The sequence below is a fragment of the Panthera uncia genome, chromosome B1 (assembly GCF_023721935.1).
Source record: "Panthera uncia isolate 11264 chromosome B1, Puncia_PCG_1.0, whole genome shotgun sequence".
Classification (NCBI taxonomy): Eukaryota; Metazoa; Chordata; class Mammalia; order Carnivora; family Felidae; genus Panthera; species Panthera uncia.
In genome coordinates this window covers 76,233,277-76,260,538 of record NC_064811.1, presented here as the reverse complement: position 1 = coordinate 76,260,538, position 27,262 = coordinate 76,233,277, and the positions used below count along the sequence as shown (strand labels likewise).

Genomic DNA, 27,262 nt, shown 5'->3' with positions numbered 1-27,262 from the left:
TAGGACTGCTTTTTACCTGTTCATTTTATTCTCTTAATAGTCTCTGTTCCCTGTAAGTTCCAACGTGGTGTGACTTCTTTCAGTTCCTGGAACAATTCTTGCCCTCTGGCTTCAGGTCTTTGCATGTACTGCTTGCCCCTATTTCTTTTGCCTGGCTGACTCTCAATTATACCTCAGGTCTAGCTTGGAATCCCAGCTAGGGAGCTCTTCCTATCCCTGTTCTGTGTTGCAAATCACTTTGTATTTCCATTACTGTAACACTTACCACAATTTATTGTCATTGCCTGTTAAATTGTCTGTCTTCCCCAGTAGACTGTAAACACTATCATATTACTAATATTCACAGCTGTTCAAAAATGGAATCGACTATAAAAGGGATGACACTCAAACATTAGGTAGGTGGTTGGATTTGATTTTTATAGTTTTGTCATCTTATGTTCTTACTGCTCTTCATGGGCCATATGTTGCCACCAAATTATTTGATTTTTCTCAAATGTGCTTTTGCTTTCCTTCTCTGTGATTTTGGATCATATCTTTCCCTTTGCCTAAAAATGTTTTCTCCTTTACTCTGTATCTTTGGAAATTATACTCCTTGTTCAACACATTTCCCACACTGTCTTCTCCACAAAGACGTTTTATCACCCTGGTGAGGAAAGGTCTTGCCTTTCTCTGAATTCTCAAACACTATCGATTGTTATGTAAAAGCACTTATATATCACTTAAAATCACTGTTTCTTTTTTTTTTAATTTTTTTTTAATGTTTATTTATTTTTGAGACAGAGAGAGACAGAGCATGAATTGGGGAGGGGCAGAGAGAGAGGGAGACACAGAATCGGAAGCAGGCTCCAGGCTCTGAGCCATCAGCCCAGAGCCTGACGCGGGGCTCGAACTCACGAACCGTGAGATCGTGACCTGAGCTGAAGTCGGACGCTCAACCGACTGAGCCACACAGGCGCCCCAAAATCACTGTGTTTCAATAAGAGGATACTTGGAAGAGTATCACCTCTCCCTTCAATTCCTCTAATATGTTGGATCACTTTTACAGAACACATCATGGTTTGCCTTACGTTGTAGTTATACGTATACACAGCATCTCTTCTATCATAACTGAGATCTTGCATGTTTACGTGTTCTCCAATGCCTAGCATCTTGGCGTATATATGTATACCCTCAAAATATAGTTGTTAAATGCGTCAACCAACTGGTTCTTCTGCCTTATCTTCTATCTGTCTCCATAAGACCTTCTATTCCAAGCCAAATAGCCTTATTCCTGTTCCAAAACATGTCAATTATATTTTACCATTTCCTCTTTGTACATGGCTTTTATAGTCCACATTCATATTTCTAATGGTCAAAATCCTACCCCCTTGGCTCCAATATTGCTTTCTGTGAAGGCTGCCAGAAGAGATTCTTGACTAAGGTGCTTGGCCATTTGTTAGCGGACGCTAGAAATGTTATGGGGGAAAAAAATTGTGGAGTGACCTGACTTGAGAAGTAATTTAGTAAGATTACCTGGTAAGCTGTTTAGGAGGGATGTGAGCTAGAAAAGAGTGAAGCTTGTAATGTTTTCCCACAGAGGCTAACATGTGCTTAAACTTGTCCAGGAGCAGTAAGGCTGGAAAATGGGGGTCAGGTAGTAGAGCATTATGTAAGGTGAGTCAGTAGGGCTTTGTTTTTCTAATGTTTCCATTAGCGGGGTGCTAAGAAAGAGGAGAAGAAGACAGGGAGGTCGCTGACATCATTAGCAGAGGTAAAGAACACAGGAGGGTCGGCAGGTTTGCTAGCAAACTGCTGGTCTTTGTGCAGCGTTTGCTGCAGAAGGTAATCTGGCAGGGTATCAGAATCTGTTTATGTTTTCTAAGCTACTATGATGTATGCATCATTTATATTCATCTTTTATGAATATTTTATTTACTACGTGTAGTTTCTGCATCAAAAATATACTCAGCTAGTGAGTACCAGTTGTTTTTTGTGGCTCCCAATAGTGTTCAAAGCCTCTTGCGGCAGTGAAGGGCTCTCAAAGGGCTTTTCACTCCCATCTCTCTTTGATGCCAGGAGCAGCCTGTGGTGGTAGAAAGGGCATGAGTTTCTGAGTTAGACAGATGTGGGTTTGAATTCTGTTTTGGTCCCTTACTATTTTTTTTTAAGTTTATTTATTTACTTTTGGGAGAGAGAGAGAGAGAGAGAGGGAGAGAGAGAGAGAGCACAGGCAGGGGAGGGGCAGAGAAAGGGAGACACAGAATGTGAAGCAGGTTTCAGCACTGACAGCTCAGAGCCTGACGACGGGCTCAAACTCACTAACCATGAAATCATGACCCGAGCTGAAGCTGTACACTTAACCTACTGAGCTACCCAGGTGCCTCAGTCACTATTTGTATGACCTTGGCCAAATGACTTAACTTTCTGGAGACTTCCGTTCTGTTCTGTTTTCAAACTGTTCAATTAGTATCAGTAATAGCAAATTTATAGAAATATTATGAGAATGAAGTGAAATATGTAGACAGTACCTAGCACTGTCCCTGGCATATGGTCAGCGTGCCCTCCTTCTGCATGGTTGCTATATTTAGGAGAACATAAATACTGGCTTGCAAAGGACAAGAATTGAGGCAGAAATTGGCAATGTACATCTTCAGGTGAGAATGGATTGAAGTCTATACACTTGAAATAATTGTAGCTGAGGATATATGCCATGTGGTTTATTAAGTGTAATTCAGAAACATGTGACTCTGCAAATTATCTTGGAATTCTTACATTGTGTAGATACTCAATACAATGTGTGTGTACAATTTGGGAGCTGTCTCTTTTATAGGGAAAGAAAGATTAGTTTTGTGTTTGTGAATGTGTGACTCATGGTTTGTATTTTAAAAGTGAGATTCTGGGGCAAGAATAAGTTGCAAGGGATTATATTTTCAAGCAATTTGAAAAGCAAGCTTTATCAAAGTTATTCTAAATTCATAAAGGTACCAGCTGCCCATTTCTTGTGTGTATTTGATATATGACACTTTTTCCTTAGAATTGGGAAATCATCTTTGACCTTTTAAAGGTGAGCCATTATCATGACCTCGGTGTTGAGGGACAGTTAAAGCTGACAGACGACATCCATAACAAAATCCAAGTAGTCTTTTTGATGGCCTGCTTGGTGAGAGCTTACCTCCTAAACTCTCAGAGGATAAGAGTGATGATGATGCGTCTTTCAGACCTACCTTTTTGTTCTCTTATAGTACTCTCAACTGTGGTTGAGTGGATGATTTCTGAACTCTCAAGATGATATAGACTCAGAACTAAAAGCACACAGCAATTACAGGAACCAAACACATTAGTTCCGCAGGTATTTGATTTGACTTATAGGTCCAAGTATACTGGCTTTCACATACCAGGTGTTTGTAATGATTGGGCTAATTTTAGTTTATTCCTTTTATAAGACAAGTCCATATTTAAAATATTTTTTTTTGGATTTCTATTCAGTTGTCTTCTGCTCCATGGTCATTTTAGCAAACGTAATACAAGGGGGCTGTGCTTTAGTTTATTCTCTCCTTTAAGGACATTGGACATATTGGATGTATTTCAATCCCCAGTTGTGCGATTTGAATCCCTACCGCAGTATCACAGGAGAGTGTGGTCATTTCTGAGTATGTACTGTGTGGGAAACATGATAAACCGCATGTGAGAAAAAGGCATGAGGCTCGTTCTGTAGCATTTTAAAGAACTAGTAGGGAGCAACTTTCCGCACAATACAAAGACCAACTGTAAGGAAGAATAATTGGACAGTCAATTAAAATTGTTGAATGCTCTAACGGACTGTCTCAGAAAATGTCCAAGTTGAGGTTGTGGTCATCTGTAAGAACCTGTTACATGGAGGGTAAGGGAAATTGTTACTAGAAGTGAGATATATGAAGACAAAAGTGGAGCTGCTCTAACTGAAGCCCAGTGAGCCTCACCTCCTCTGGACAGCATTTGCGTAAATCCCGAGGAAAACCCTTTGGAATCTGGGGAGCATAGTTTCAAGGTCGAGGACTCTAGATAACCCCTCCCTCATCTGTTAAGAATCCCTCACTTAGACTCCTCATGAAGGGAAACAATTCTCAATTCTGTACTTTCTTCTTCTTAACCCTCTCTTCTTCTTAACCCTTTATTTTTAAGAAAAAATAAAGAATAAAACAAAATATTCTTCTGACTTTAGAACGTTTTGGTTAAATTATATCTATCTTTCTAGCATCTGAATTTGAAAAAACAGTCATACTTGGTTTATTTTTCTGTTTTACAGTCTATAGTCAGTTCATCTTCAGGTTCTCTTGATTCTCCCTTCAAATACATCTACCATCGGTATCATTTTTTTCTTTTTCGGGCTATCACAGAAGCTCAGCTCCTGCCTGAATTATTGCACAAGCCTTTTAATTGTCTTTTTTTCCATCCCATTCTATGAATTACTACCAGCTTGAGCTTTTTGAACAACCCTTTTAAGATTATATTTAAGATTATGTCTCCATACATTCCATGGTTGTGAGCCTCTGTGAACACCAGTCCAGCTTCAATCTCTCTCTGATGGTTCAAGGGCTGAAATCCAAATGGAGGCTTGGCCAGCAACTGGCACTCCATTCCACTCTCTTATAGCATTCAAAATGGTGGTAAATATTTTTAGGCCCATGGGAGGTTGGAAAAGTGGCAGCCCTTCTGATCCCGAGTTTGATTAACATCTGGCTTTATAATCAATCTGCTGGATCCAGTGAAAGACATTCTGCTTTGCTCAAACCACTCCAATGATTTCTGGTTTCTTACAGTGTCCTGTAAAGCCTTATCAGTTGGATCCCTGTGTTACCCTCCTGAGCCCTCTCTCTCTCACCCCTAATTTTGATCCAGCCACATTGATATTCCTGTTCTTCAAACATGTTCATGTTCTTCAAACATGCCCAGCACCCTCCTGCCTGAGAGCCCTGGTACGAGTGTTTTTCAAAGTCTGGAATGTTCTTTCTCCAGACAGCAACATGGCTAACTCCCTCCCTCTCTTTAAGGCTTCATTCAAATGTCAACTCATCCCGTGAGATGTCTCATGGCCATCTTATTTAAAATAGCAAATGCCCACTCTCACTTTAGCCTTCCCACTCCTTCATTTTGTCTTTCTCTACAATAATTATTTAATAGATTATATGCCTCACTTATTTATCCTGTTTATTGTTTGCCCTCCAAGTGATTGCAAACTCCATGAGGGCAGGGAGTCTTGTCTGCTAGTGTGTTTCTAGCACCTAGAATGGTGTGTTGCAGTAGCAGGACCTGGGTGAACGAAAGTATGTTGAATACAAGAATGAAGGAAGGAATGAATGAACAGGATATAGTGCAGTCTCTTGAGCCCAGACTACAGGCTTTGCACAGGCTCACTTGAGCTTTACTACCTGCTACTTCCTGACACGCAGCCCATATTCCAGACATCGTGGGCTACTGCTCCTCTCAACACTCTTACCCATCCTTGTGCCTTTGGTTGCACTGTACCCTCCACTTGGAAGCCCTTTTGCATTCCCCTGACCTTTCCATATTCTCTGTGATTAGGCTAAATTTCCACTTACCCTGGCAAACCATCCCATCCAACTCAGCCTTCTTCTTCTCTTCTCGTAGAATATTTTCTCTACTGACTAACTTCACAATTAAATATATTCTGTATTGTGATATAATTTATATTCTTGTCTTCTGACATTATTTAAACTATGAATTTGTGTCTAACCCTTCAAATGTTTCTATTTTTTTTTTCTCCAACTTTGGAAGCTTTTTGAGGAAAGGCCAGGTGTAAATGAATAGAACTGTTCCTGGACGGAATTCCAGACCGGGGGCTCACCATGTCTCAAGGAGGATCAATATCTCAGCACCCTGGGACCACCGTAGGTTTGGGAGTGGACCTTGGCATGCCAGTTAGGAAATCTCTGTCCTAGGGTGCCTTGCTCATAGTAGGTGCTCGCAAAGTGTTAGTCAGTGGACCAGTTGATCTTGTGATTGTTTTGTTCTTAATAATATCTGCAGCCTCAATGAAGTTTATTTATATATGTACTAATATTAGGTTTTTTTTTAAAAAAAGAGACACATAATCATTATTATAGAGTAAGAATTAAAAACTTCATTTTATGATGACGAGCAAGAAAGAATTAAATATAATATATTAATTGTTGGTGATTGAGCTATATTATAGGACTTAACATGTTAATTGGACACACCAAAAACTCTGGAGGTTACACACATGAGGAGTGATTGTATACACTTATTGCTCAGCTTACAGACAGTTTTACCATGACATTTCCATGGGGAAATCTGAGTGAGTGAACAATAAGTTTTAAATGGTTACTCATGCAGAAGTGAGGCTGGGAGTCCCCATTACATGTATATCTTGCTGCTCTGCTTAGTTATTTTTTATTTTTATTTTTAATATGTTCATTTGGTAAGAAGTATTGTACTATTAAAAAAAGATTATATGTGAATGAGAGCTCTGTATTTGATATCTAATGTCAATTATGTCAACTAGATATATGACACAACTATAATCCATCTAGCAACTAATGCCCAAAGCTCTCCTTAACATCGCTTATGCAAGTATTTGAACATATTAGGTATTCAATAACTCTTTCTAGAATGATAAAGTCAAATTAGATGAGCTGGATATGTGATACTTCTATTTTCAACTTCATTTTAGTGTGTTTTTATTTCTCAAAACAAATCTTATAGCTAACTTTTATAAACAGATATTAATAGAGGGCTAGAATTCATTTGAAAGTCAACTTCAATATAATTTTGGAGAGGAATTAAATATTAACTGTAAGTATAAAGTAGACATAGGTACCCTTTGCTCCAGGAAGTGGCTCATCCTGAAAAGTTTTATATAACTTAAATTTTTGCAAGTTGAATCTTATTTATAATACATTAGAGGAACTAATTCTCAAAATCTCCCATCATGAATCTTTTGTGTAGTGAACAAGCAAGCTGTAGTTTGTCTTTTGTTTTTCAATAATGATGTCCCATTTTTAAAAATTAAAAATAGCTACAGATGTAGGCTAAAAATTCCTAAAAAGTTTTAGTAGCACCAATTTAAAAATAAGATATAACAATCTGAAAAATTAAAGTGTGCTTTCTACTCATATTTCAAATCTTTTGGCAAGCTAAATATTGATTAAAAGCACTGTTTTCCTTCCTTCTCTAGCTCTGATGTTGTATCATTTTTTGATTTTGTGACATATGTTTCTCCTTCTAAAGCAGCTGTTAGAAAAGCTCAATTAGTTTTTAATTAATGAGAATTAATGTCATCATGAAAATTGTGTGAATTTTCTCTCATCGCAGATAGTTTGAGCCTTTTGAAATATGCTACCAGATTTGAGGTGGGAACCTGTAGGGTTTCTCCAGAGGGAAACCAGACCCTCCTTCCTCACAAAGGCTAGACAGCCATGCCTATAGCATAAGGGAAGTCATGATGTGTCCAAATAGCACAACCAGTTTTTTTTTTCCTCCACTCTGAAGAAAGTCTAGGAAATGTGCAAAATTAGTCAAAAGGTGACACTTGTCCTAAATTGGATGTAATAACAAGTCAAGGAAGAGTTTTAGATCATGAAAAACATTTCTGAAATTTGAACAATTTTTGCTTTGTTACTAATATTATATGGAAACAAAACAAATGAGAACTACTGAAACAAGAGAAATTTGGAAAATTCAGGTGAGAAAACAAGAGTGCTGCTCCTACAGTCTGTTTCCATCCTCATGGTCAGGTGAATCATTATGTGGTATAATTGTTCTCTGCCTCCTTGGAGCTCTACAAATGGGGCAAAACCTGAAGTTTCTACTCTTCTGGAAGTGTAAGTTGGAGGCTGTTGTCATGGTTGGACATCCTGTAAAACCTTATGTATTCATCGGTTCATAGGTCACACTGTATCCGGTGTCTTAGATGACAGGAAGGGTGGCTAGGGATCTTAGTTGCAGTATAAATGTAAGTTTATAGAAGTTGAGAAGTAGCCTGGATAGGACTCACTGTGTAATCCCTTTGAAGCACACTTAAACACTTAAAAGCTCTCTGCAGGGATAGAAAATGAGTTTTGTGGTCTGTATCATTCTGACATGGACACCAGAGGGTAGGAGTCAGTCTCTGGATGGCATGCGGGTAGGAGATAATTTAATAGTTTGCCTGTAGCTTATGGTAATTTTCACATTTCTGGAAATTTGGCTTCATAGTCTGGCCTCTTGGGTCTTCTTTGTGGAGATGATCTGAATCTAAGAAGATAGATTCTACTAGTCTATGAGAACTACCAGGATGGATTGCCCCAGTCAATTGGAATGGTCAAAGTCCAAAGAGGACTGTACTGGCTTGGGGTGACTCATTCTGCCACCTCAGAAAGTCTGTATCTTGCATGTTGATGTGGGACAAGGAAAGGAGCTGGGCGGTAGAACACATCCAGACCCATTTTAAGACATATATATTCATGTGAGCCATGTGCAATTGCTTAGCACTGTGGCTTTCACATAACAGGTTTTCAGCAAACGCTAATAGTATTGAATTAAATCTATCAAATATAAGAAAATTTATTTCTAATTTTTCAATGGCAGGTAAGTGGTTTCCACCCAAAGGATCTTATACAGTCCTTCATGAGAGGGCATTTACTAAAATTTGTTGAAATGGTAACTATGGTCATACTTGCTAGCCATTTATTAACATCTGGTCACAAAGACTGGAAACAGGATTTGTTTTTAGAAATAAAAACTTCTAGAAGGAAGTCAATTTTTAGTGAGGCCATTGTATTTTATCAATTATCATGAGATGTGTGCATAAGGATAACACGTACGTTTACCTGTACAAAAGTTCTTAGCTCTGCCTTATTTACTATACTTATAATCCAGAATGTGTTTTTCCACTCCAAATTTCTGATTATAAAGTAGTAATAATTTGTTATCCAATTTTGTGGCTTGTAAGGTATTATGTAGGGTAAATGGATCTTCTCATCTTTTTTTTTTTCTTTTTAATTGATGAAGCAAAGTACCATTCAGCAAAGTCTATTTTTAAAAGTATTTATTCAGTTGACAACCAATCCCAAATTAAAAGAGATGAAAAATAACATAATTAAGAAAACAACAAATTGCCTGTAGCTTGATATGTATGAGAGAAGAAAGGCGGTCTTACAATTTTCTAATGTTTCATTGACCCAAAACCTGTGCATAAATTCTGAGGTGGTTGAAAGTGACAACCGGTTCTTTTAATGATTCACCAAAGGAAAAAAAAATCAACATCTGAAAAGAATAAAATTATGTGGATATAAGGTATTTGTCTTGTTTTGAAATAGCAAGGTTGTTGTAAGTGGTGCGAACCAAGCAAACAATGGGGTAAATGAAGTACCACTGGACAGAAGCTGGGTCTGGCATGAGTTCAGCCTCAAGCTATGACCTTGGGGAAGTAGCCTGAGGTGTTCACGTTCCCATCTGTAAAAGGAGCAGTGATTCAGGTGCTCTAAGTGGCCCCAGGCAGGAGGGAAAGTTCCTAGAGATTTGCATCCTAGGCTTGGGCAGAGGACTCCTTGGAGGCATTGTCTCTGAGCTGTCCCTGAATTTACAACCCATGATGACCTGTGGCTATAACTGAAGCATGGCAGAGTTAAATAATAAGACCCAATATTAAGCCTTAGATTTGTCAAACCTTTGGGCAAGTCACAGCTTCTCAGCATCTTATATTGCAAAACCAGAGAGTCTAGCTCTGTATAGTTCCTCATAATCCCAACATCAAAAAAATCACTTTTAATAGAAATTTAGAGCAGCAAAGATTTTGGTCTAATTAGATATGTTTTCAGATATATATTCATTGAGTGAGTTAAATGCTAGACAAAAATATTGTTGTTCAAATGAGGAAAATAACATTGTATTAGAAATAATCTTGGAGTCAATTTTCAAATTAATAGATTCAGCACGATGAATCTTTCCCTAACAGCAAAGCAATTATTAATACATAAATTCTAAGTTTAATAATTACCCTGTCTTTTCTTTCTTTCTCTCTCTTTCTTTCTTTTTCCTTCTTTTTCTCTATTTTCTTTCTTTCTTTCTTTCTTTCTTTCTTTCTTCTTTTTTTCTTTCTTTCTTTCCTTTCATGTGACAAACCATCGCCCTGCTATTATTATAATGGTTACATTGTTTACATGGCCCAGGATAAATCTCTCCCCCAAAAGTGCTCACAGAGACATCACAAATAGAAATATATGTGAAGAAAAACAAACATACTGTCGGTTCAAATTGTCTCAAATAGCAGAAAGGCAGTCTTTTATCGGTTTAGGGCATCACATAGTGTTGTTTCTAGAGAGCCATTCATTTTGGCATAGTACTGGTAGTAAAGCTTAACGTGTTTTATGCTTGAATTAACTCAAGATAAGTGTTTAGAAAACTTCAGGTTGATCTGTGAGAGAGTAGGCATTTTCTAATCTTATAGTTAAGACTTCAATGGTATGAGAGCAAGTTTAGAAAACGTTTTTATTAGACAAATTATTTAGACAAATTATACACAGAAAGCTCTGCCACTCATAACTGAGGCCTCCAAAAAGTGTCTTGTGTATTTGTATAATAGGCAATACATCAAAATAGGCCTATTTTAAATATTGTACATGGTTAACAGTTTGTCGATAGCTAAAATCACTGCAACATCTCGTATGCCCCTATATAGCTTGTTGTAAAGTATTTTTTTGTTTTGTTTTGTTTTCAAATCAGAGTTGGGAATGAGATCATGAACGTTACAAGGGAAAACAAGTTGTGCATGCACTTAGGTACTTGTCACCCTGGAAACAAAATGGTTGTTGCATGATAAGAAATTTTTCTGCCTTACACAGTAGACAATATTTGAAGATTTAGTACAAAAACAGTGACAGTACAAGATGCTCCCCAGAACAGAATTAGCATCAAAATATAATATACCTTAAGAATATACCTTTTAATTTCTCCTAAAGCAAATCACATAGGTTGATTCCTATATCAATCCTAGCTACGGAATGAATTAGATTAAAATAAGTGTATGGCTGCGTAAAAACACAGGATAAGTTCTTGCTTCCTACTTACCACATTTTAATGTAAGGATTACAAACAAAGTTCATTCTATAGTTCTAACAGGTAAGAATGCTACTTTAAAAGGGTTGTGCACAAAGAGGCACTGTTTTTGCTGTCATCCTTCTATACACTTGGCACTAATGTAAAAAATACATAACTCCTCCAAATAGAACTGAATAAAAAGGGGGGTTAAGTCGAGAGCCCGGTATGGTCATTATATTTTCTTCTTTAGGATAATGTAGGACAGTAATTAAGGCCACATCAATATTTCTTAAGGGCTCCCACCCCTCCCCAACTACAGTTGTATTGATTGGCTTTCTACTTTGGAAGAGGATTTATTAACCTTCGATGATCTACGTTTAAACTCTTATAGAGCTCTATGTGCTGCTGTGGACGTGGTCCAGCTAATAGCATTTTCCATTGAGATAATTAATTAAAAGTAAAATTATCAAGGTTAGCTTTATACACTGCTGAATAACAAATGCAAAACCTATTCAAATGAGTTACATCTAGGAACAAATATTAAATCGCCCTGGATGTTTTAATAACAAAAGTATAAAATATTCTCTGTTGGCAAACAATGCGAGTCAGAATAACATTAAAGCAACCTGCCTTTTCTAACTGAAAAGACCCCCTGCACTATACATAGTTCCTGTATACAATACTGTTTTTTTTTCAAACTAAAGCTTTATTAAATGAATTGCAATAGCAATGGCCGCCCTTTAATATATATACACATTATATAGGTGCATATATATGTATATATATATGAGATACTAATTTATTTAACACAATAGAGGCTTCTGCCATATGATAAAGTGTACTGTACATAAGAAAAAACTTGTAATACTGTACAATCACATAAAGGTCATATGCACTGTTGCAGTGCAAGAGTAGTTTTAACTGTAGTCTTGACTGGCATATTAATGGCTTTTTTTGTAATCCTACAAAATTGCATTCTCATATTATGTGGCCTGAATGGTCTTTAAGTTATTTTATAAACACTGCAGGGGTTGCCTTTGGTCCACAGTTAAAGGACACTCAACAGCAGTGGAGCATTGTATGGATGCAGCAGAAGAATGTAAAAAGACTGAAGTTATTGCAATTATATTTTTAAAAATAGAGAAATGTTACGTAAGAGGCCTTTATGTGAAATTAATCCTGCATATGCTTTTAGTATACTCAGTGCACATTTCCTATACTTGAAGTACAGTATATGAAAAGCGGACTAATAGGATCCTAGTATACTATATTCTGGGGGAACAAGTTGAGTAATGAAAAAAAGTGGAGGGAAATGTACAGAAAGAGAGGACAAAGGAGAAAGAAATAGAAGAGAGAGAAGAGGGAGAAGGTGGCGAGAAAGAACTATAATTGTTACTAATAATCCTGATTTTTCTCGAAAAATAATGTTACATCCATGTTAGTCCCACAATATTACAGTCGCTCCTTGCAAAGGGAGTCCTACAAAAGAAACAGTGAAGAGATTCTGTTTGATGCTCATATGGAGGTGCCTCGGTCTGGATCATTACCCAGATTGAGCCCCAGGGTAGGAGTTGGTTGATAAGGAATAGATGACATTGTTTTTATAGGACTCCTGAAAAAGCCCCCGTTAGGTGCCCTGTGCCTAAAAGGGCCAGTTCGGTGCTCAGGCACGTTGCCAAAAGCGAAACCAGAGGCAGCTTTAGCTGATAGTGTGCGGCTAAGAGTCTGGATCTGCTCTGGGATAAAGGTTGTTGTGGTAATATGAGTGTTCCTGAAATCACTGATTTGCTCCAGTGCTTGTCGTGTTGGCAAAGTGTCAATGTCCAGAGGGGTCAAATCAATTGACGAGGTGGAAAACTGTTTATGGGGGCTGTCGTCATCTGTGCACAAGCTATTTACACGTCTATGGAGGTGCTCCAGGTCAATTTCCTTGTCATCCTGGAGATGAAGAAAAAGAAGATAAGGTTCTCATCAGTACTAGCTTCCATGGTTTAAAAAAAAAAAAAAAAAAAAAAAAGTTCAGCAAACATGATATGTAATTAACTGAACTTCGGGGTTTATTCATTTAACATATATCTATTGAGCACCTAATATGAGCCAGGCATTGTGCTAGATTCTGGGGGTACAAATATGACTCTGAGATAAGGTTACCTATCATAAATCTTTTTCTTTCATTGGAAGTTCTATAAATGTCACATGCAACTACAAAACTATGGGAACAGTAGATGGGTGATTGCATTCTATAAGATCAGGGACAGACCCAGGCAAAATACAAATAAGAAGTATGGTTTTAACAGCTCACTTCCCCACCACACCTCTTCTTTCCACATGCTTCCTCCTTTTTCAGGGTGTCTTATTTCAAGCTGGATTTTTGTTCTTTTCCACTATTCACTCCTAATCTTAACTTTCCTTTCTTGGAGCTAAGTGATACGATATGCTAGTTCAAACTAAAGTGTTAGTGACTGTTAACATGTTATTTCTCTTTAGGCCAGAGAGATGTGAGATTATTTAGAAAGAGCAACATTCAACACAAAAGAATCAATTTCTCGATTCATACCACGCTCAAGCTATCTAGCACCTGAATGAGGCAATATTGTGAGGTCAGTGAGACCTTTTAGAGACATCTTCAAGTCATGAGGTGTGAATGACAGCTTTGGTTTTGGGCCAAGTTTTTGCTAAATGGCCTCTAGATCAAAGATGCTTTGAGCTAACCTAATGGAGTCTTAGTAAGAAGGTACTTAGTAAGAAAAAGGAAGTAAAAATCTCATTATTTCTGATGTTGAAAGCAATTCATAAATCCTTTAGGATTTTCGCTAAAAGTGAGCATTAAAGCCCAATGTTTGAAAAATAAAACTGGCAAGAAAAAAAAATTGTCTTTTATCAGTCATGTTTATAGCCAAGTTCAATAAATTAATTTCGTGAGGGTTTAAAAATACCTATTAATCATAAGAAGAGAAAATATTTGTTCATAGATCTGGATTAGCTGTCATGAGTTAGAATGGAGTATGTATTTTTTTCATTGTGCTATTATAGTGCTCCTCAGTGAAAAATATTTTGATGTGCATCACTGTTTTTCCTTCTCCTTTCTCATTTCAAAATCCAATAAAAATATCTATTAATGCAATATTATCACTGAGACTTTAGAGGGTTGGAGATATAATTTTATGGTTCCCACAGCAACTATAATGTAGTCATCCATCAACAGATATAATAATGCAAAAATTTAATATTATATATAGTAATTCAAAATATAAGGAGCTTGGGGAGTCCTTAATTTCCAGATTTTTGAGAATATGAAATCTCAGCTATAATGTTGCATTAATGTGGTCTTTTGCATTGAATCAATGTCAATAGAGATACCAGAAGCTTATTCCATAAAGAAAACACTACAATAAAACCTGATTAATTTTTAGTTCATATTCCACTAACTGAGAACGTATGATCATTTGGATAGGTAGAAAGCTAAGTTTTATCTTTGGTAAGTTGAGCTTTTCCTTATAAATGGTGCTGATCAATTTTGCCTATAAAGTGGTAGAAAGGAATTCTCAGACTACTTTAGAAAAAAATCTGTTTGAAAGAATACACTAACATGTAAACATTCATATGCAAATCGGAAGTCATTTTTATTTATGCATTAAAGCAGATCTTCTCAGGATTCGCTCTAACCATCAATTAGTCAAAGTCTAGTTACAGAAAGTTTAAAAATGTCCTTTGAAACTATCCAGCAAATCAAACCATGCAGCAAACTCAGGTTATTTTTCATTTCAATTTGTGAAACTTTAGTGAATATAATTTCATTATTTAAAAATTTTTCACCTTTTACATCCAGTGGAAATATGATAAATTAATCAAGCAATTTATTTTAACTTCCTATTTTCTCTGATCATTTATAAATTCCATAATTTTTGATGTAAACAAGGCACATGCCACTTTCAAAGAGATACTGTGTATAACTCTGCAATTATTCTTTCAGATCTCTGAAAAAATTTTAATTTTATTTTATTAAAAATTTAATTCTAGGTGATCCACAAAATGGATTTATTAAGCTTAGAGCCATCAAAGAGCTAAAAACATATGATCGTTTCTATAGGTCTATATACAGAGGGAAGGAGTCACTGGTGGTGAAGAGACAAATTACGATTATTTTGCTGTGGCGCTGTATTTCTTACGCTGAATCTTAGAGACACAAGTAATTTACCTATAAGTTCCACAACCTATTGAGATAAAATGTTAAGCATCTTTGTGAACTGGCCAAGGGAATCACAACCTTTAAGAAAATCACTGAATTAAAGTCTATCTTGAGATTTGGCAGAATGTTAAAGCCTTTCATGGCACATGAAATCGTCAGTCTTTCAAACACTAAGCCTCCTTTTCATTTAGCTGGGATGTCCTAAAACAGAAATTGGTATTGGCATCACCACTTTTTATATTTCATAAATTTATTTTCAATATTCAAAGAAAGAAGAAATAAGGACTGCCCCCCAACCCATTACCCTCTCTCTGGTGATTAATCCTGCCTGGAAAGACAACCTGCTTGTTGGCTCAACTTAGTGCTGAAGCTCTCAGTCAAGTACCTCTTTTGATGGGACCCGGGAGCCTTTCCTCTTGTTCCACCACGTCTCCAGCATAGCTATAAAGCAGGAGAGGACAATTCCAGCAGCCAGGATACAAAAAACTCCTGCAAAGCTCTTTATGTCCAGGGCGCCTCCTTTCTGCTTTGTGTCCACTGAGGAATACAGGTCACACTGGCCATTCTTTGGCCACCATTTGTGCTTCAGGATGTCCATGTCACCATTCTGCTGAAGCTCCAGGATCCTTGGGGTAAAGAGCACAGTCATGTGTTACTGCAGACATGGTTATTGCTTTGGTCCACAACACATCCATTTATAACCCCACCTCTAAAGGATGGTGGTTGTCAAGGGGAAATGAATGTATAGAGTAGCCTGCAGAAGGAATGCCAGGACACTGAAAACGTTATTGCTTTGATTTTATAGACCGAGTTGGGCCACAGGCGATCCTCTCTCCCCTCTCTCCCCTCCCTTCCTCTCCCCATCCTTCTTCTTCTTTTTTTGGTTTTATTCTAGAAGTCTGAATATTCCCCTCCTGCTTTGTTGCAATGTGTTTTTACAATTACATTTCAGAGGCACTGTTTTTATGTGGTTTCAAGCTGCTGCAGTTCTGTGTCCCTTCCCTACATGCAGAATGACGCTTTGGATCTTAATGCTTTTATGAAGAACGTTTTGCTGCTTAGAGCAAGATGCTGGCATAATGTCGCCCGGCATATGCTACACACAAAGAAATTCAATTAAAAAGTCTTCTATTATTTAACACAGTGTGGGAGAAAGCCTTGGGACAAGTTTGAAGTTGATAAAATACATCATTTTTGGGTTTTCACACAACTGATGTAGTTTCCCTTTCAATGCCAAAGGGGAAAATAATCTTACCTTGGAGAACAAGAAGAAAAGATGACCAGAGGCTTTTAGAAGTAGTTAAATTCAGATAAGAAATACCCTTCTTCGTCTTCTTTCCCCCCCCAGAATCTGGGGCTAGCTGCAAACACTGAGGCTTTTTTTCAAGTGTGATTTTCATAGAGGTTTTATTCTCATTTCCAAATACTCTTGCCTACCTCTGGCCTTTCTCCAACTGTGTCCCCTCTCACAGGGTGAGAACGGTCAGGGCCAAGGCCATGAGCTGGTCGAGCGTGTGTACCATCCTCACGGTTGCTAGATTTCCCACCCAAACAGTTCAGAGTGCTTCTTCAGGAGCTGGGAAGGTTTGTCCCAATATTTCCTCCTGAGAGCGAATCTCATAGCCACAAGGGTATCATCGGTCTATAGAGTGGTGTTTAAAGAGTGTGGACTGAGTTTGGATGTACAAACTCAGGGTTATATACCTTTGTGTGGGCGATCCTTCACTGTGCAGGACAGAGCTGGAGGTGGAAGAGAGGGGGCCAGGGACCAACTCCCTGGGCCACTGGGTCAGTGTAGTATAACTAGCTAGCCACAAACTAGAAATTCAAACCTGGCCTCTAAGGGCCATGGAGGTGTATTTATCAAGGTAAGAGGATTGAACATATTTTATCTAAGCGTTTTTAGCTCAATTTATAATTTTTATATAGTTAGCCTTAGGATATGTGGACCTAAATAGTACTCTTGCCTTGGGTCTTGGTCATTTGGGGAAAGACATCTTAAAACTTTAAAGAGAAAAATGATGTCTGTCTGGAAGGAGTAAATGCTCTTTTGGTGACGCATTGCCTTTTTACTGGTTTCATGTCATCCAGGGGTTTATAAGAATGAGCTAAAAGATAATGGTTGGGGTGGAGGCAACATTCCACTTGAGTCAAACAAGAGTAAAACCAGTCCAAAGGGCTGTGATGGAGACATGGTCTTATCATCCACCTTTGGCTGTTCCCATAGCCTCACCCCCAGCACCCCCAGGTGACACTCCAGGATCGACACTGCTCTGGAGTTTCCTTCACAACCTGGACTTCTCCTTTTTTTTGATACTGATCTGTCTAAAGGTCTGTTGCTTCAGGGTGTTGCTCAAAAAGTGCAGTTAATTTGATTCATTGAATTTACTAAAATGATTGTGAATACTAATGGATTACATTTTCATCCTTATTCTTCCCTCTTTTCAGAGTCATTTGTATTTTCCAGACTCTACAAGTGTGTTCTGTGGGACACTAGTACCTAGAGGGGTTTCTGCAAGAAAAGGGTTCTGTGGTCACTAACTTTGAGAAACACCCTCTCAGCAACTTACAGAGAAGTCAGTCTATTAAAGGTTCTAGGAAGACCCGTAGAAAATAAAACTTGAATGATTTTGTTTAACTTAGCATTTCCCATAGTTCTCTGACTTTCCTTCTTTTTTTCCTCATTGTTTTCTTCCCTAATAATATATATTAATAATTTGTGGGGCTAGAGTTTTATGGAATACACTTGAGAAACAGTGCTTTCACCCAAAGAAACAACTACTCGTGGGAACTGGTAGCATGGTGTGAGGTATCACACACATCTGTAATCACAGCATCAAATTCGCTTGCTTGGCCTATCCACAAATACATTCAAATAATGTTGGCAAACCCATTAGCTATTTGCCTACCTAAAGATGCTAGGTAGTCAGACACCATTGAATACTTTGAGGGAAAAATTTAGTCATCTCTAAAAAAAAATATTCTTAAATTTGACATTAGAGGTATCTGTAGATACCTTCCTATTCATCTATCTGTTCAGTAAGTATTTAAAGAATGATCTCACACCAGGTATTTCTTTGGGTCAAAATTTATATTAAACCACAACTGCACATTCAGCCAGAATGGCCTGAGCAACATTGTGATATTGTTTCTTTTCAATGCCCTCAATTCATGTTAATTTATCTTTTCATGCAGTCACATGTTCATTCGGGAACCAATGATTGCCTACTCTTTCTCCTCAGTGGTATCTTTATCACAATGTGTCCTTATTATTTTCACACCTGAAAAATAATTTGGTTTTAAACATAATCATTGAAGTATACACGAAGTATACTCTATGACACCCATTTTGATGCTAATGGGGCAAAAGGCCTTAAATCCAAAGAATGTGTTTTATTATAGAACTTTTAGGTTCAGCAAGCTGGGTGGTAGGAATTACTGTGGGCAAAGAGTGAGCAGACTCCTCTACTTGCCTTCAAGGATGATCACACCACAAAGATCTCTTTATCTGGTTGATACCAGGAAGCACAGGTAACTGAGGCATTTCATGGACACCCCGTTTTGGGGGATAGACAGAACGACTGGACAATAGGACCCCTCAGTTAAGCCCACAACAGATTCTAGGAATATAGGCTGGCATGGAATAGAAATGTTGGGAAGGAAGGAAAGTGTTTTCTAGGCTCAGGGTTCTGCCATAAATTCTTGCTACATAATCTGATGCTCCTGGAAATTCCATTAGAAAAGTGTAACTATACCTTTCTTTTTGTTATTTAACAAAAGCCCATTTAAGGATTAAAGAAAGTTTAGCAAAATCTAATGCATTGCCTTAAAGACAAATTGGATGAGCCCTTTAATAAATGAGGAATATATATATATATATATATATATATTTCAAAGGCACTGGCATCTTTAAATGAAACTTGAATCACACATAAAGGAAAGTTTTGTATTTAATTATAATTAGCATTGATGTGTGTGTGTGTGTGTGTGTGTGTGTATGGGTGTATATAACAATGCAAGAATCTAGCTGCACAGTCCTTAACATGTTCAGATCTTTAGTCCCACGGAATAATTGTTTTTGTTGTATTTGTAATTTCCACAAGATGGCAGTCTTTGCTCACAGACAGCAATGTGTTCTTGTCATTCTAGTTAATTGGTGGGTTTGAAAGGTGTCAAGTATAAACTTAAACTATTAGAAAGAAAGTTGGATAATAGACCATGATGAACAACTGGATAAGTAAAACCTCTTCTTGGAGTGTAGTCCAAAAAATTCCTGCCATTTTTACCCCAGAGTGATGAGAGCAGTACTTCGCACTTTTGAGAGTTGTTATGGTGAAAACTCATGAAGCCATAAACAAAAGCATCTTGCTTGTTGTTTGGCACTTAGTAGGCTACCACAACTCAAATGCTAGAATTATTATTATCCGCATGTGTGACAGCCATTCTTTCTTTGGACCTGTTCCGGTACACATTTCTTAATGGAGAGTTATATTCCCAGATGAATCAGTGAATGATTGATTCACTGACAAGAACATTGCATTCCTTTCTTTTGTCCAAAAGTATTAAAACATTTGTCATCCCCTTGAACAGAAAAATTTTAGCAGTCCATAAAACCGAGCTTCAACTTGAAAATGGTTAATAGATCAATTCTACATGCACTGAGTTCTTTATTGGTATAAATGAGCAAATTTCAGGAGATGTGAGTGGGGAAGCAGAAGATTCTTCTTTCATATTCAAATAAAAATATTCAACAAATTCGAGGTGTTCATCTTGAAAAGCTTTTTACTTACTTTGAAGATACAACAGCCTCATTTGTGTGTGAGAATTACACTAATTATTGATCACTTACAATTCTTAATCACTGCTCTAGAAATTGATTTTCAAATTATTTATAATGAAACAGGTTGCTGAAAGATGAATGCAAATTTCTGATCCCACATAAGTAGCTTTGATTTTGCCTTTGAAAACCATAGCAGTCTGTGGATTCCTTTCTAATTTTCTTACCCGTGGGTAAATTCCTGCTGAGCTGTAAAAAGATACTGGTTATCTGAGAAAAAGGACACCTGACTTTTCAGTTGTTTCTGCTGGGAACAAATTTAGAGGTAATCAGAGAGTTTAAAAAATTAAGTGCAGGAATTTTGATTTCAGGCCATATGTGTAGGAACTCCTCCTGTGATTCTTTTTGCAATTAGAATTTTCTCCCTACATTCATAGATGCATAAACTACTAGAACAGAAGTGAGAGAGGACATCATCTATTCTCTTCACTTCTCCCTCCACTCATTCTATGGAGGAGAAACCGAGTCAAATAGAACAACAATTCCCCCAAATTATCACACTCAACACACAAAAAAAACAATTTATATAGCACACTGGGGTAGCCTGAGATGAAAGGTAGGGGGACATGCCTTGTCTGTTTTGAGGGCTGAAGGGATCAATATTTTAGCAATATTCTAGTACATCATCTAAGATACACCAATTGGGAAGCACTGTTGTAGAGATGGGATGACTTTTTTTTGTGACTAACATAAATTGTTGAGTTAGGGCTACAATTCAGGTCTGTCTTCCAGCACATTTCCCCCTACACAGCCTCTGATATGTAACTATTTAGAGAAGAACGCTGTCAGTTTCAGAGATTTGTTAGACCTTAAGTAAAATTGTCACCAATAGGTTTCTTCTAAACCTATTGAAAATGTAGCTTTTCTCCAGAACTTCATCGATCTTCCTCGGGAGGAGTAGGCCTGCTGAGCAGTGGGAACAAAACTAAAATTAGCTCAATATGATTTAAAATTTAATCTGATCTAATAAGTTAACATGACTCTAGCTTTAGCTCAATTTACTTGAGAGAATTACTCAATCCTTTCGTTTCCTCCCCTTTTCCTTGCTTTTTTCCAAGATGGCATCAGGGTTTTTAAAGAATGACATTATAACCCTTACATTGGAGGCTTGGGAGGAGGGAGCTGCTGGCTTCTTGCTGGTCCTTGGCTTTGCTCTGGCAGCAATCATTTTAGGTATGATGGGCCTGGGTTCAGTCCTTAGATATGAACTGGTGACTACTGGTGAAGTAGGCAGAGGCTTTAAGTCCGCCAATGTTGGCTAACGTCTTTCTCAGTTCCTTTAAGGCATGTGGGCTCCTCTCTGCTGACTCAGCCTCTGGGGTGCTATACACCTTTCTCAGCTTCTGCCATTTTGTTCATGCGGCCCCTAACTATTCTTTAGCTTTCAGATAGCACTGTGGGGTCATCTTGTCACTTCACTGTGGAGGGCTCCAAAGGTGCTGCATGTGCTGTAACTCAGCATTCACACCACATGGGAGCAAGAGAGGCCTGGGAATAAAGACCTAACCCTTGTTTTTTCCTGACCACAGCTCTGGCTTTTCCCACCACCCGAGGTCTCCTCTGTTGGTGAAGAGCTTGGTAGGCCCCATGACTCCTGTCAGAGATCCTAAGGTAAGGAACCCTCTGCCCCCTGTGGGCATGCATTCCGGTCCAGCTACCGCCCCTTCACCTGCCCATCTCCTGCCCCCTGCCCCGTGCTGGAAACTTCTGGCCAGAGGAGGTATAGCTTTCCTTTTCTCTTCTGGATATCCCTCTTATACCCAGGGTCTTCAGACTTCTTGGCCTGTCATAGTGGAAGGGAATTGAAGCTACGTAATGACAGAAAATCTATGATCTGAGACCTCCAGCTGGCATTTCTTCAATCTGAAGTGTTGAGGCAACGTGACACTAGAAATTGGTGAGGGTGAAAAACATCATTTTAATATCTTAAAAACATTGATCTGATCTGTTTGTTATATGGTTATGCGCTGTATGTAACCAAAATTTAAAAAAGATATGTAGGATAGAGTCTCATTACTTATTAATGTTTAATGTCACTTAACACTGAGAAAGAAATTTGGGAATAACTGAACAGAAGTATTTTTGACACTGAGTGGATCTATTTTGGCCCAGAATACCCACATTATTAAATTCATTTGCTGGGTTCTCACGAAAATGTCTCTCCATGGTTACTGAGAAAGAATTAATAATAGCATGCACACGATTTTCAGAAAAATGTCAGCTCAATAGGTTTTTCATTCATTTGTCCTTTCTTTTCTTTTTTTTTTTTTTCAACGTTTTTTTATTTATTTTTGGGACAGAGAGAGACAGAGCATGAACGGGGGAGGGGCAGAGAGAGAGGGAGACACAGAATCGGAAACAGGCTCCAGGCTCCGAGCTATCAGCCCAGAGCCCGACGCGGGGCTCGAACTCACGGACCGCGAGATCGTGACCTGGCTGAAGTCGGACGCTTAACCGACTGCGCCACCCAGGCGCCCCTGTCCTTTCTTTTATTCTGGGCTGAAGAAATGCTGGTAAACTTGGATTGAAGCAAAAGCACTTCTCAAAGATTCAGGTTTAGTATTCAATTAAGTGTAGTGGTGCTCTGACTGGCATATCCAATACCAGTCTTTGAACATCAGAGTTGTGAAAACGAATTTTATCAACTTCCTGCGAACTGGGCATCAGTCGTTTTTTATTTTCTTAAGCAAAATGTCTTAATGTCTGGTTAGTAGCATTAGATACAACAGATATTTCTTGATAACATGTAATACCTCAGTAATACCAAATAACTGAAGGCAGACTATTAGAAGCTATTTCTTTTGTTTAAATTGGACTTTTAACTAATTCTTTCAGTTAGTTGAGCCAGACGCCGTTGTTTCGATCTGGTCCACTAACATCATCTACCATCTCACATAGATGAATATGGCACTTCAAATAAGCTTATAAGTATCATTCTTTAGGCCAGAGGACCTTTTTATAAAGGTTTAGGCAATAACAAACCTTTTTGTTAAGGGCCAGACACTGTTGCAACCATGTGACTCTGCCTTTATAGTTACCAAAACAGGCCTGAGCCAGATTTGGCCTGTTGGCTGTAGTTGCTGATCTGTTGTGGAGCCCCGTAGCAAATAACTCTATGAAGTCAACAAATTTCCATTTCGTTGACAAAGATATTGAAGTTCAGAGGGCTTAAATGACTTGGCCAAAGTCACATCATGAGAAAGCATCAGAGTCTGTTTTAAAACCAAAGATTTTGACTGTCATCCCAGTGCTTTTGACCATGTATTAATAATATATAATAATTAATATGTAGTCATGCCTGTTGTTAATATGTGTGTGCCTTTAAATGAGTACAGAGATGAATTTGAGGTAATACTCTATATTCATGATGGCACTATAATAGTTCAAGTGAGTTTTGGATTTCCTTGGTTTTCTGACTATCCTGGAATAGACATCTGGAACCTATACCCCGAGACTGGGACCACCCATGTTACAAATGAATGACTGCCTTGATTATTTGAGATCAGGTTGCATTTGTCTTCTGAGGTCTGTATTTGCTGAATCGTTTTCTAGGCAATGGAGGCTTTATCTTCAGATCAAAGGGAGGTGAACAAATATTATACTAAGAGAATTTCAGGCCGTGACTATGATTTACTGAGAATGGGTAACACAATAGATTGAAGCAGAAAAGGCGGGGTTTCTTTTAATCAAAATATATAAAAATGGTTTCTAACAACCTGTGACTAGAAGTACTATAAACTAACGAGAAGTTTTTCAGGGTTGGTAGAAATTACTATGGACGACTTATGGGCATGACAGCATGTTGGTACTGGAAGGGGTCTGGGAGATGAGATCATATTTGATTCCTGCTTAGTGATGTGGAGTGACCTGCCTGGCTCCCCACCACAGGGCACAACCAACAGACCTGGACTTAATTATACATTCAGTTATTATTGAGGACTGCTGTATGTCATAGACCTGCATGAAAAAGACGAGTTTCCTGCATGGCTTCAAACCTGGTCTCTCACTTTCAAATTTAAAGAAAAGATAATTCAGTAACATCTTTAATTGGTCACATCTGCTTTTCTTATTAAGAAAACAGTGTCCATCCTTATGTAGTAAGTAATGTCTTCTTAAGGCACCCATTTTTTCTGTGTAGGGTAAATAAGCTGTAAACTTTCTCCAGACAATCTATTTTCCACAGGAATAGCAATAGTAAAGGCATGTATAATGCTGCAAAGTTCATGAAGCACTTATCAAAAACATTACATATCATGTGATTTACTGCTTAAAATAATTTCGTGAGGGAGGAATTATATTGATTGATTGATTGGATGACTGATTGATCACACCCCTCTCCTTATTCCTATAAAAGGCTTAAGAGGGCTGATGTTATTAAATTCTCATTTTAAAGCTGAGGAGATTGAGGCTGAGAGGTGAAGTGAAATTTCCCAAGGTCACAAGGCTGGTGATTGATCTGGCCAGCTCTCAAACCAGGTCTTTTGGCTTCTGCTCTTTTTTTTTTTTTTTTTTTTAATACATTGTCAAGATCTTTATTATCCTCCACAAAACCCCCCATGATAATGGAAGCTGCCTCCTTATTTCCCGCTGCTTTATTAACTGAGGATTTGATGACTCAAGTTCCTTGGCTAACACATATTCCATTGTATCCATTTACAAACATTACACTTTGTGTTACACATCCTGATGTCTCCAGAGAGCCACATGAATATCGCATGAGTTCATTAATCTCTGTGCGATTAGAATAAACGTCAGATGAATTCATTCTCATGAGGCACTCAGGGGACTTTGCCAATGTTATCAAAACAAGGCAGTGTGTTCAAAATAAGGAAGTGGTGTTTCAAAACCTTATCCTTACTCAGTGTATGTCAACCTATTGTGAAGTTTCAATCTATGTGATGCAAACTTCCATAGTTATCCTAATGAAAATTTTCCTTAGTGTTTAAACAGTAGCCCATAAAAGGTAAATATTTATTTATTAGATAACACTTCACTATTTTGAAAAATGTGTGACACTTAAAACAATTTTTATGTTCCAATGTTGATGACATTTTTGTTGGCTCTAAGAATCGTCATACTTTACAGATATGTCATTCTTTGAAGATGAACCTGAAAGCTGCAGTGAGTGGTACCCAATCAGATCAGTCCTTCTAGGTTAGAGTCAGCCTCTTGCACCACAGTCTCGCTTTGCCTCAGGGGGCAAAATCAACCTCTTTCACAGAGAAGCAATTGCTTGAAAAATCAAATTAGCAACATGATGGATCTCAAGACTTTGGTGACTAGTGAACTTTAATTATTATATATTTTATGTGTTTATGCTGGCAGTAAAAGTCAAGCACTCATTATAGAAATGGCAGACATGATCTTTCATAAAATGAGTGCTGGGCGGCAAATGAATAGATAATCAGGATAATGAAGGCAAGCCAGAAAGATGCTGGAGAGTTGAAAAGACCCTGACAATGGCTCCCACTGAGATGGAGGGCATAATTGCAATTGGAAAGAGAACACTTTTGGTGATCTTTAAAAATGTCAGCTTCATCCTTAAGCTCAGTGTGATATTTGGGTTATAGGGTAAAGGGGAAAAATTCTTTCATTCTGCAGTGAGAAACTGGCAGTGACCATCTGGGCTTACAGTCACCCTTCAAACAATACAAGATCTTCTCATGCAGACCTTTCAAATGCATGTTTATGAAAAAGGGTCATAAAGTCAAACTTACTTCGCTTAGCATGTTATACGCATTTTGTGATTTTAATATCTTTGAGTCTGACAACTAAACCTTAAAATAAGTGGGATCTTGAAGTGTGTACTATGTGTAAATGGATAATGATTGTGATATGTATCTTTGGCACAGCGTTAGGAGACAGAAGATTATGGAGAAGGAAACTTTTGAATGCAAATATGTTCTCATGAACATCCGCATAAACACTGAAGTTTTCATAAGTTGACTAACAGTTTAAATATGTGGAAGGAATTTATTATTTCTAAAAGCTGCTACAGTAGTAGGTACTTCACAATGAGAATTCTTTCATAATGCAAACATCTTCTAGATTAGAGGATGTATATTGATACATGTTTTAAAAAAACCCTCCAGGTATACTTATACCAAAGATGGTGGACAAATTCGGTGTAATTAATTAAAATTCTCAGGCAAGAGTTAGATCATTTGATAATAGTACAATTTTATGAAAACAATTTTACTTTGCTTAACCCATATTTTCATAGATGGTCAGTGTAAAGTACTTTAAAAGTTATATTCTAACTTTTTAGGTATATTGCATTATATTTAATATTATTCCAGTTCTGCTGGAAAAGTGTTTCAAAAAATTTCTGAGGTACAGATTGAGAGAGAGAGAGAGAGAGAGAGAGAGAGAGAGAGAACTCCAAGCAGACTTTGCCCTGTCAGTGCAGAGCCTGATGCGGGACTCGAACTTAAGATCCATGAGATCATGACCTGAACCAAAGTCAGATACTTAACTGACTGAACCCCTAAGGTGCCCCTCAAATTTTTTAATATAGATGGTAACATAACGTAAACTTTCCTTGAAGTGACTAGAATCATTCAAAAACAGAGTTTCATTTTAGACATTTTAAAAAGTGAATTCAACTTTCTAACTTCTTTCTATTATGAATCTGAACATGCTATGTTTCTCTCTTAAATTTTTTTTTTAACATTTGCATTCGTTTTTGAGAGGCAGAGCATGAGCAGGTGAGGGGTCAAGAAAGAGGCAGAGCCGAACGTGGGGCTCGAACCCACCAGCTGTGAGATCACGACCTAAGCCTAAGTCAGATGCTTAACCGACTGAGCCACCCAGGCGCCCCTGAACAAGCTATGTTTCTATAAATGGGGGGAAAAACCCAAATGGTCTCTTGGACGATTATCTGCAATTACGTTACTGTGTAATTCTACTGCAGTGTGATGATGTGTTCTGCCAGGGGCTGTGCAGTGAAAGGCTCAAAGGGTCACCAAACCTTAGATTTGGAACGATGGACAGTTTAGGAAAGCTTTTTGGTGTAAGTGTTGTCATAGTTGCCTCCTAATGAAACTTACCTTCTGGATTCTTGATTTTAGACTTGTAGCCTCAGCACTGTGTGAACTAAATGTGGTTTAGGCCACCCAGGCTGCAGTACCGTGTTATAGCAGCCCGAGCTGATGGATATACACGGACCGCAAAATACAGAGCACAGCAGCAAGTGTCATGGTTTGCGTGTAGCTGTCATT

General features: G+C 37.9%; 1 protein-coding gene across 1 annotated transcript; it reads right to left on the bottom strand.

Annotated features, from left to right (window-relative positions):
• Positions 1 to 11,664: 11,664 nt before the first annotated feature.
• Positions 11,665 to 15,815, bottom strand: GRID2 (glutamate ionotropic receptor delta type subunit 2). Its single transcript, XM_049630879.1, has 2 exons — positions 15,591 to 15,815; positions 11,665 to 12,954 (listed from the first exon to the last, which is right to left on the bottom strand). Exons 1-2 carry the CDS (start codon positions 15,801 to 15,803, stop codon positions 12,532 to 12,534), a joined length of 636 nt encoding a protein of 211 aa, XP_049486836.1. The 5' UTR covers positions 15,804 to 15,815; the 3' UTR covers positions 11,665 to 12,531.
• Between the last annotated feature and the right edge of the window lie 11,447 nt (positions 15,816 to 27,262).

Excerpts from the sequence above, each read along its gene's own strand:
- GRID2 (XM_049630879.1), bottom strand. The coding sequence starts at position 15,803 with ATGGACATCCTGAAGCACAAATGGTGGCCAAAGAATGGCCAGTGTGAC. Across the intron at positions 12,955-15,590 it reads CCCGGGTCCCATCAAAAGAG|GATGACAAGGAAATTGACCT; the intron begins GTACTTGACTGA and ends CTTCATCTCCAG.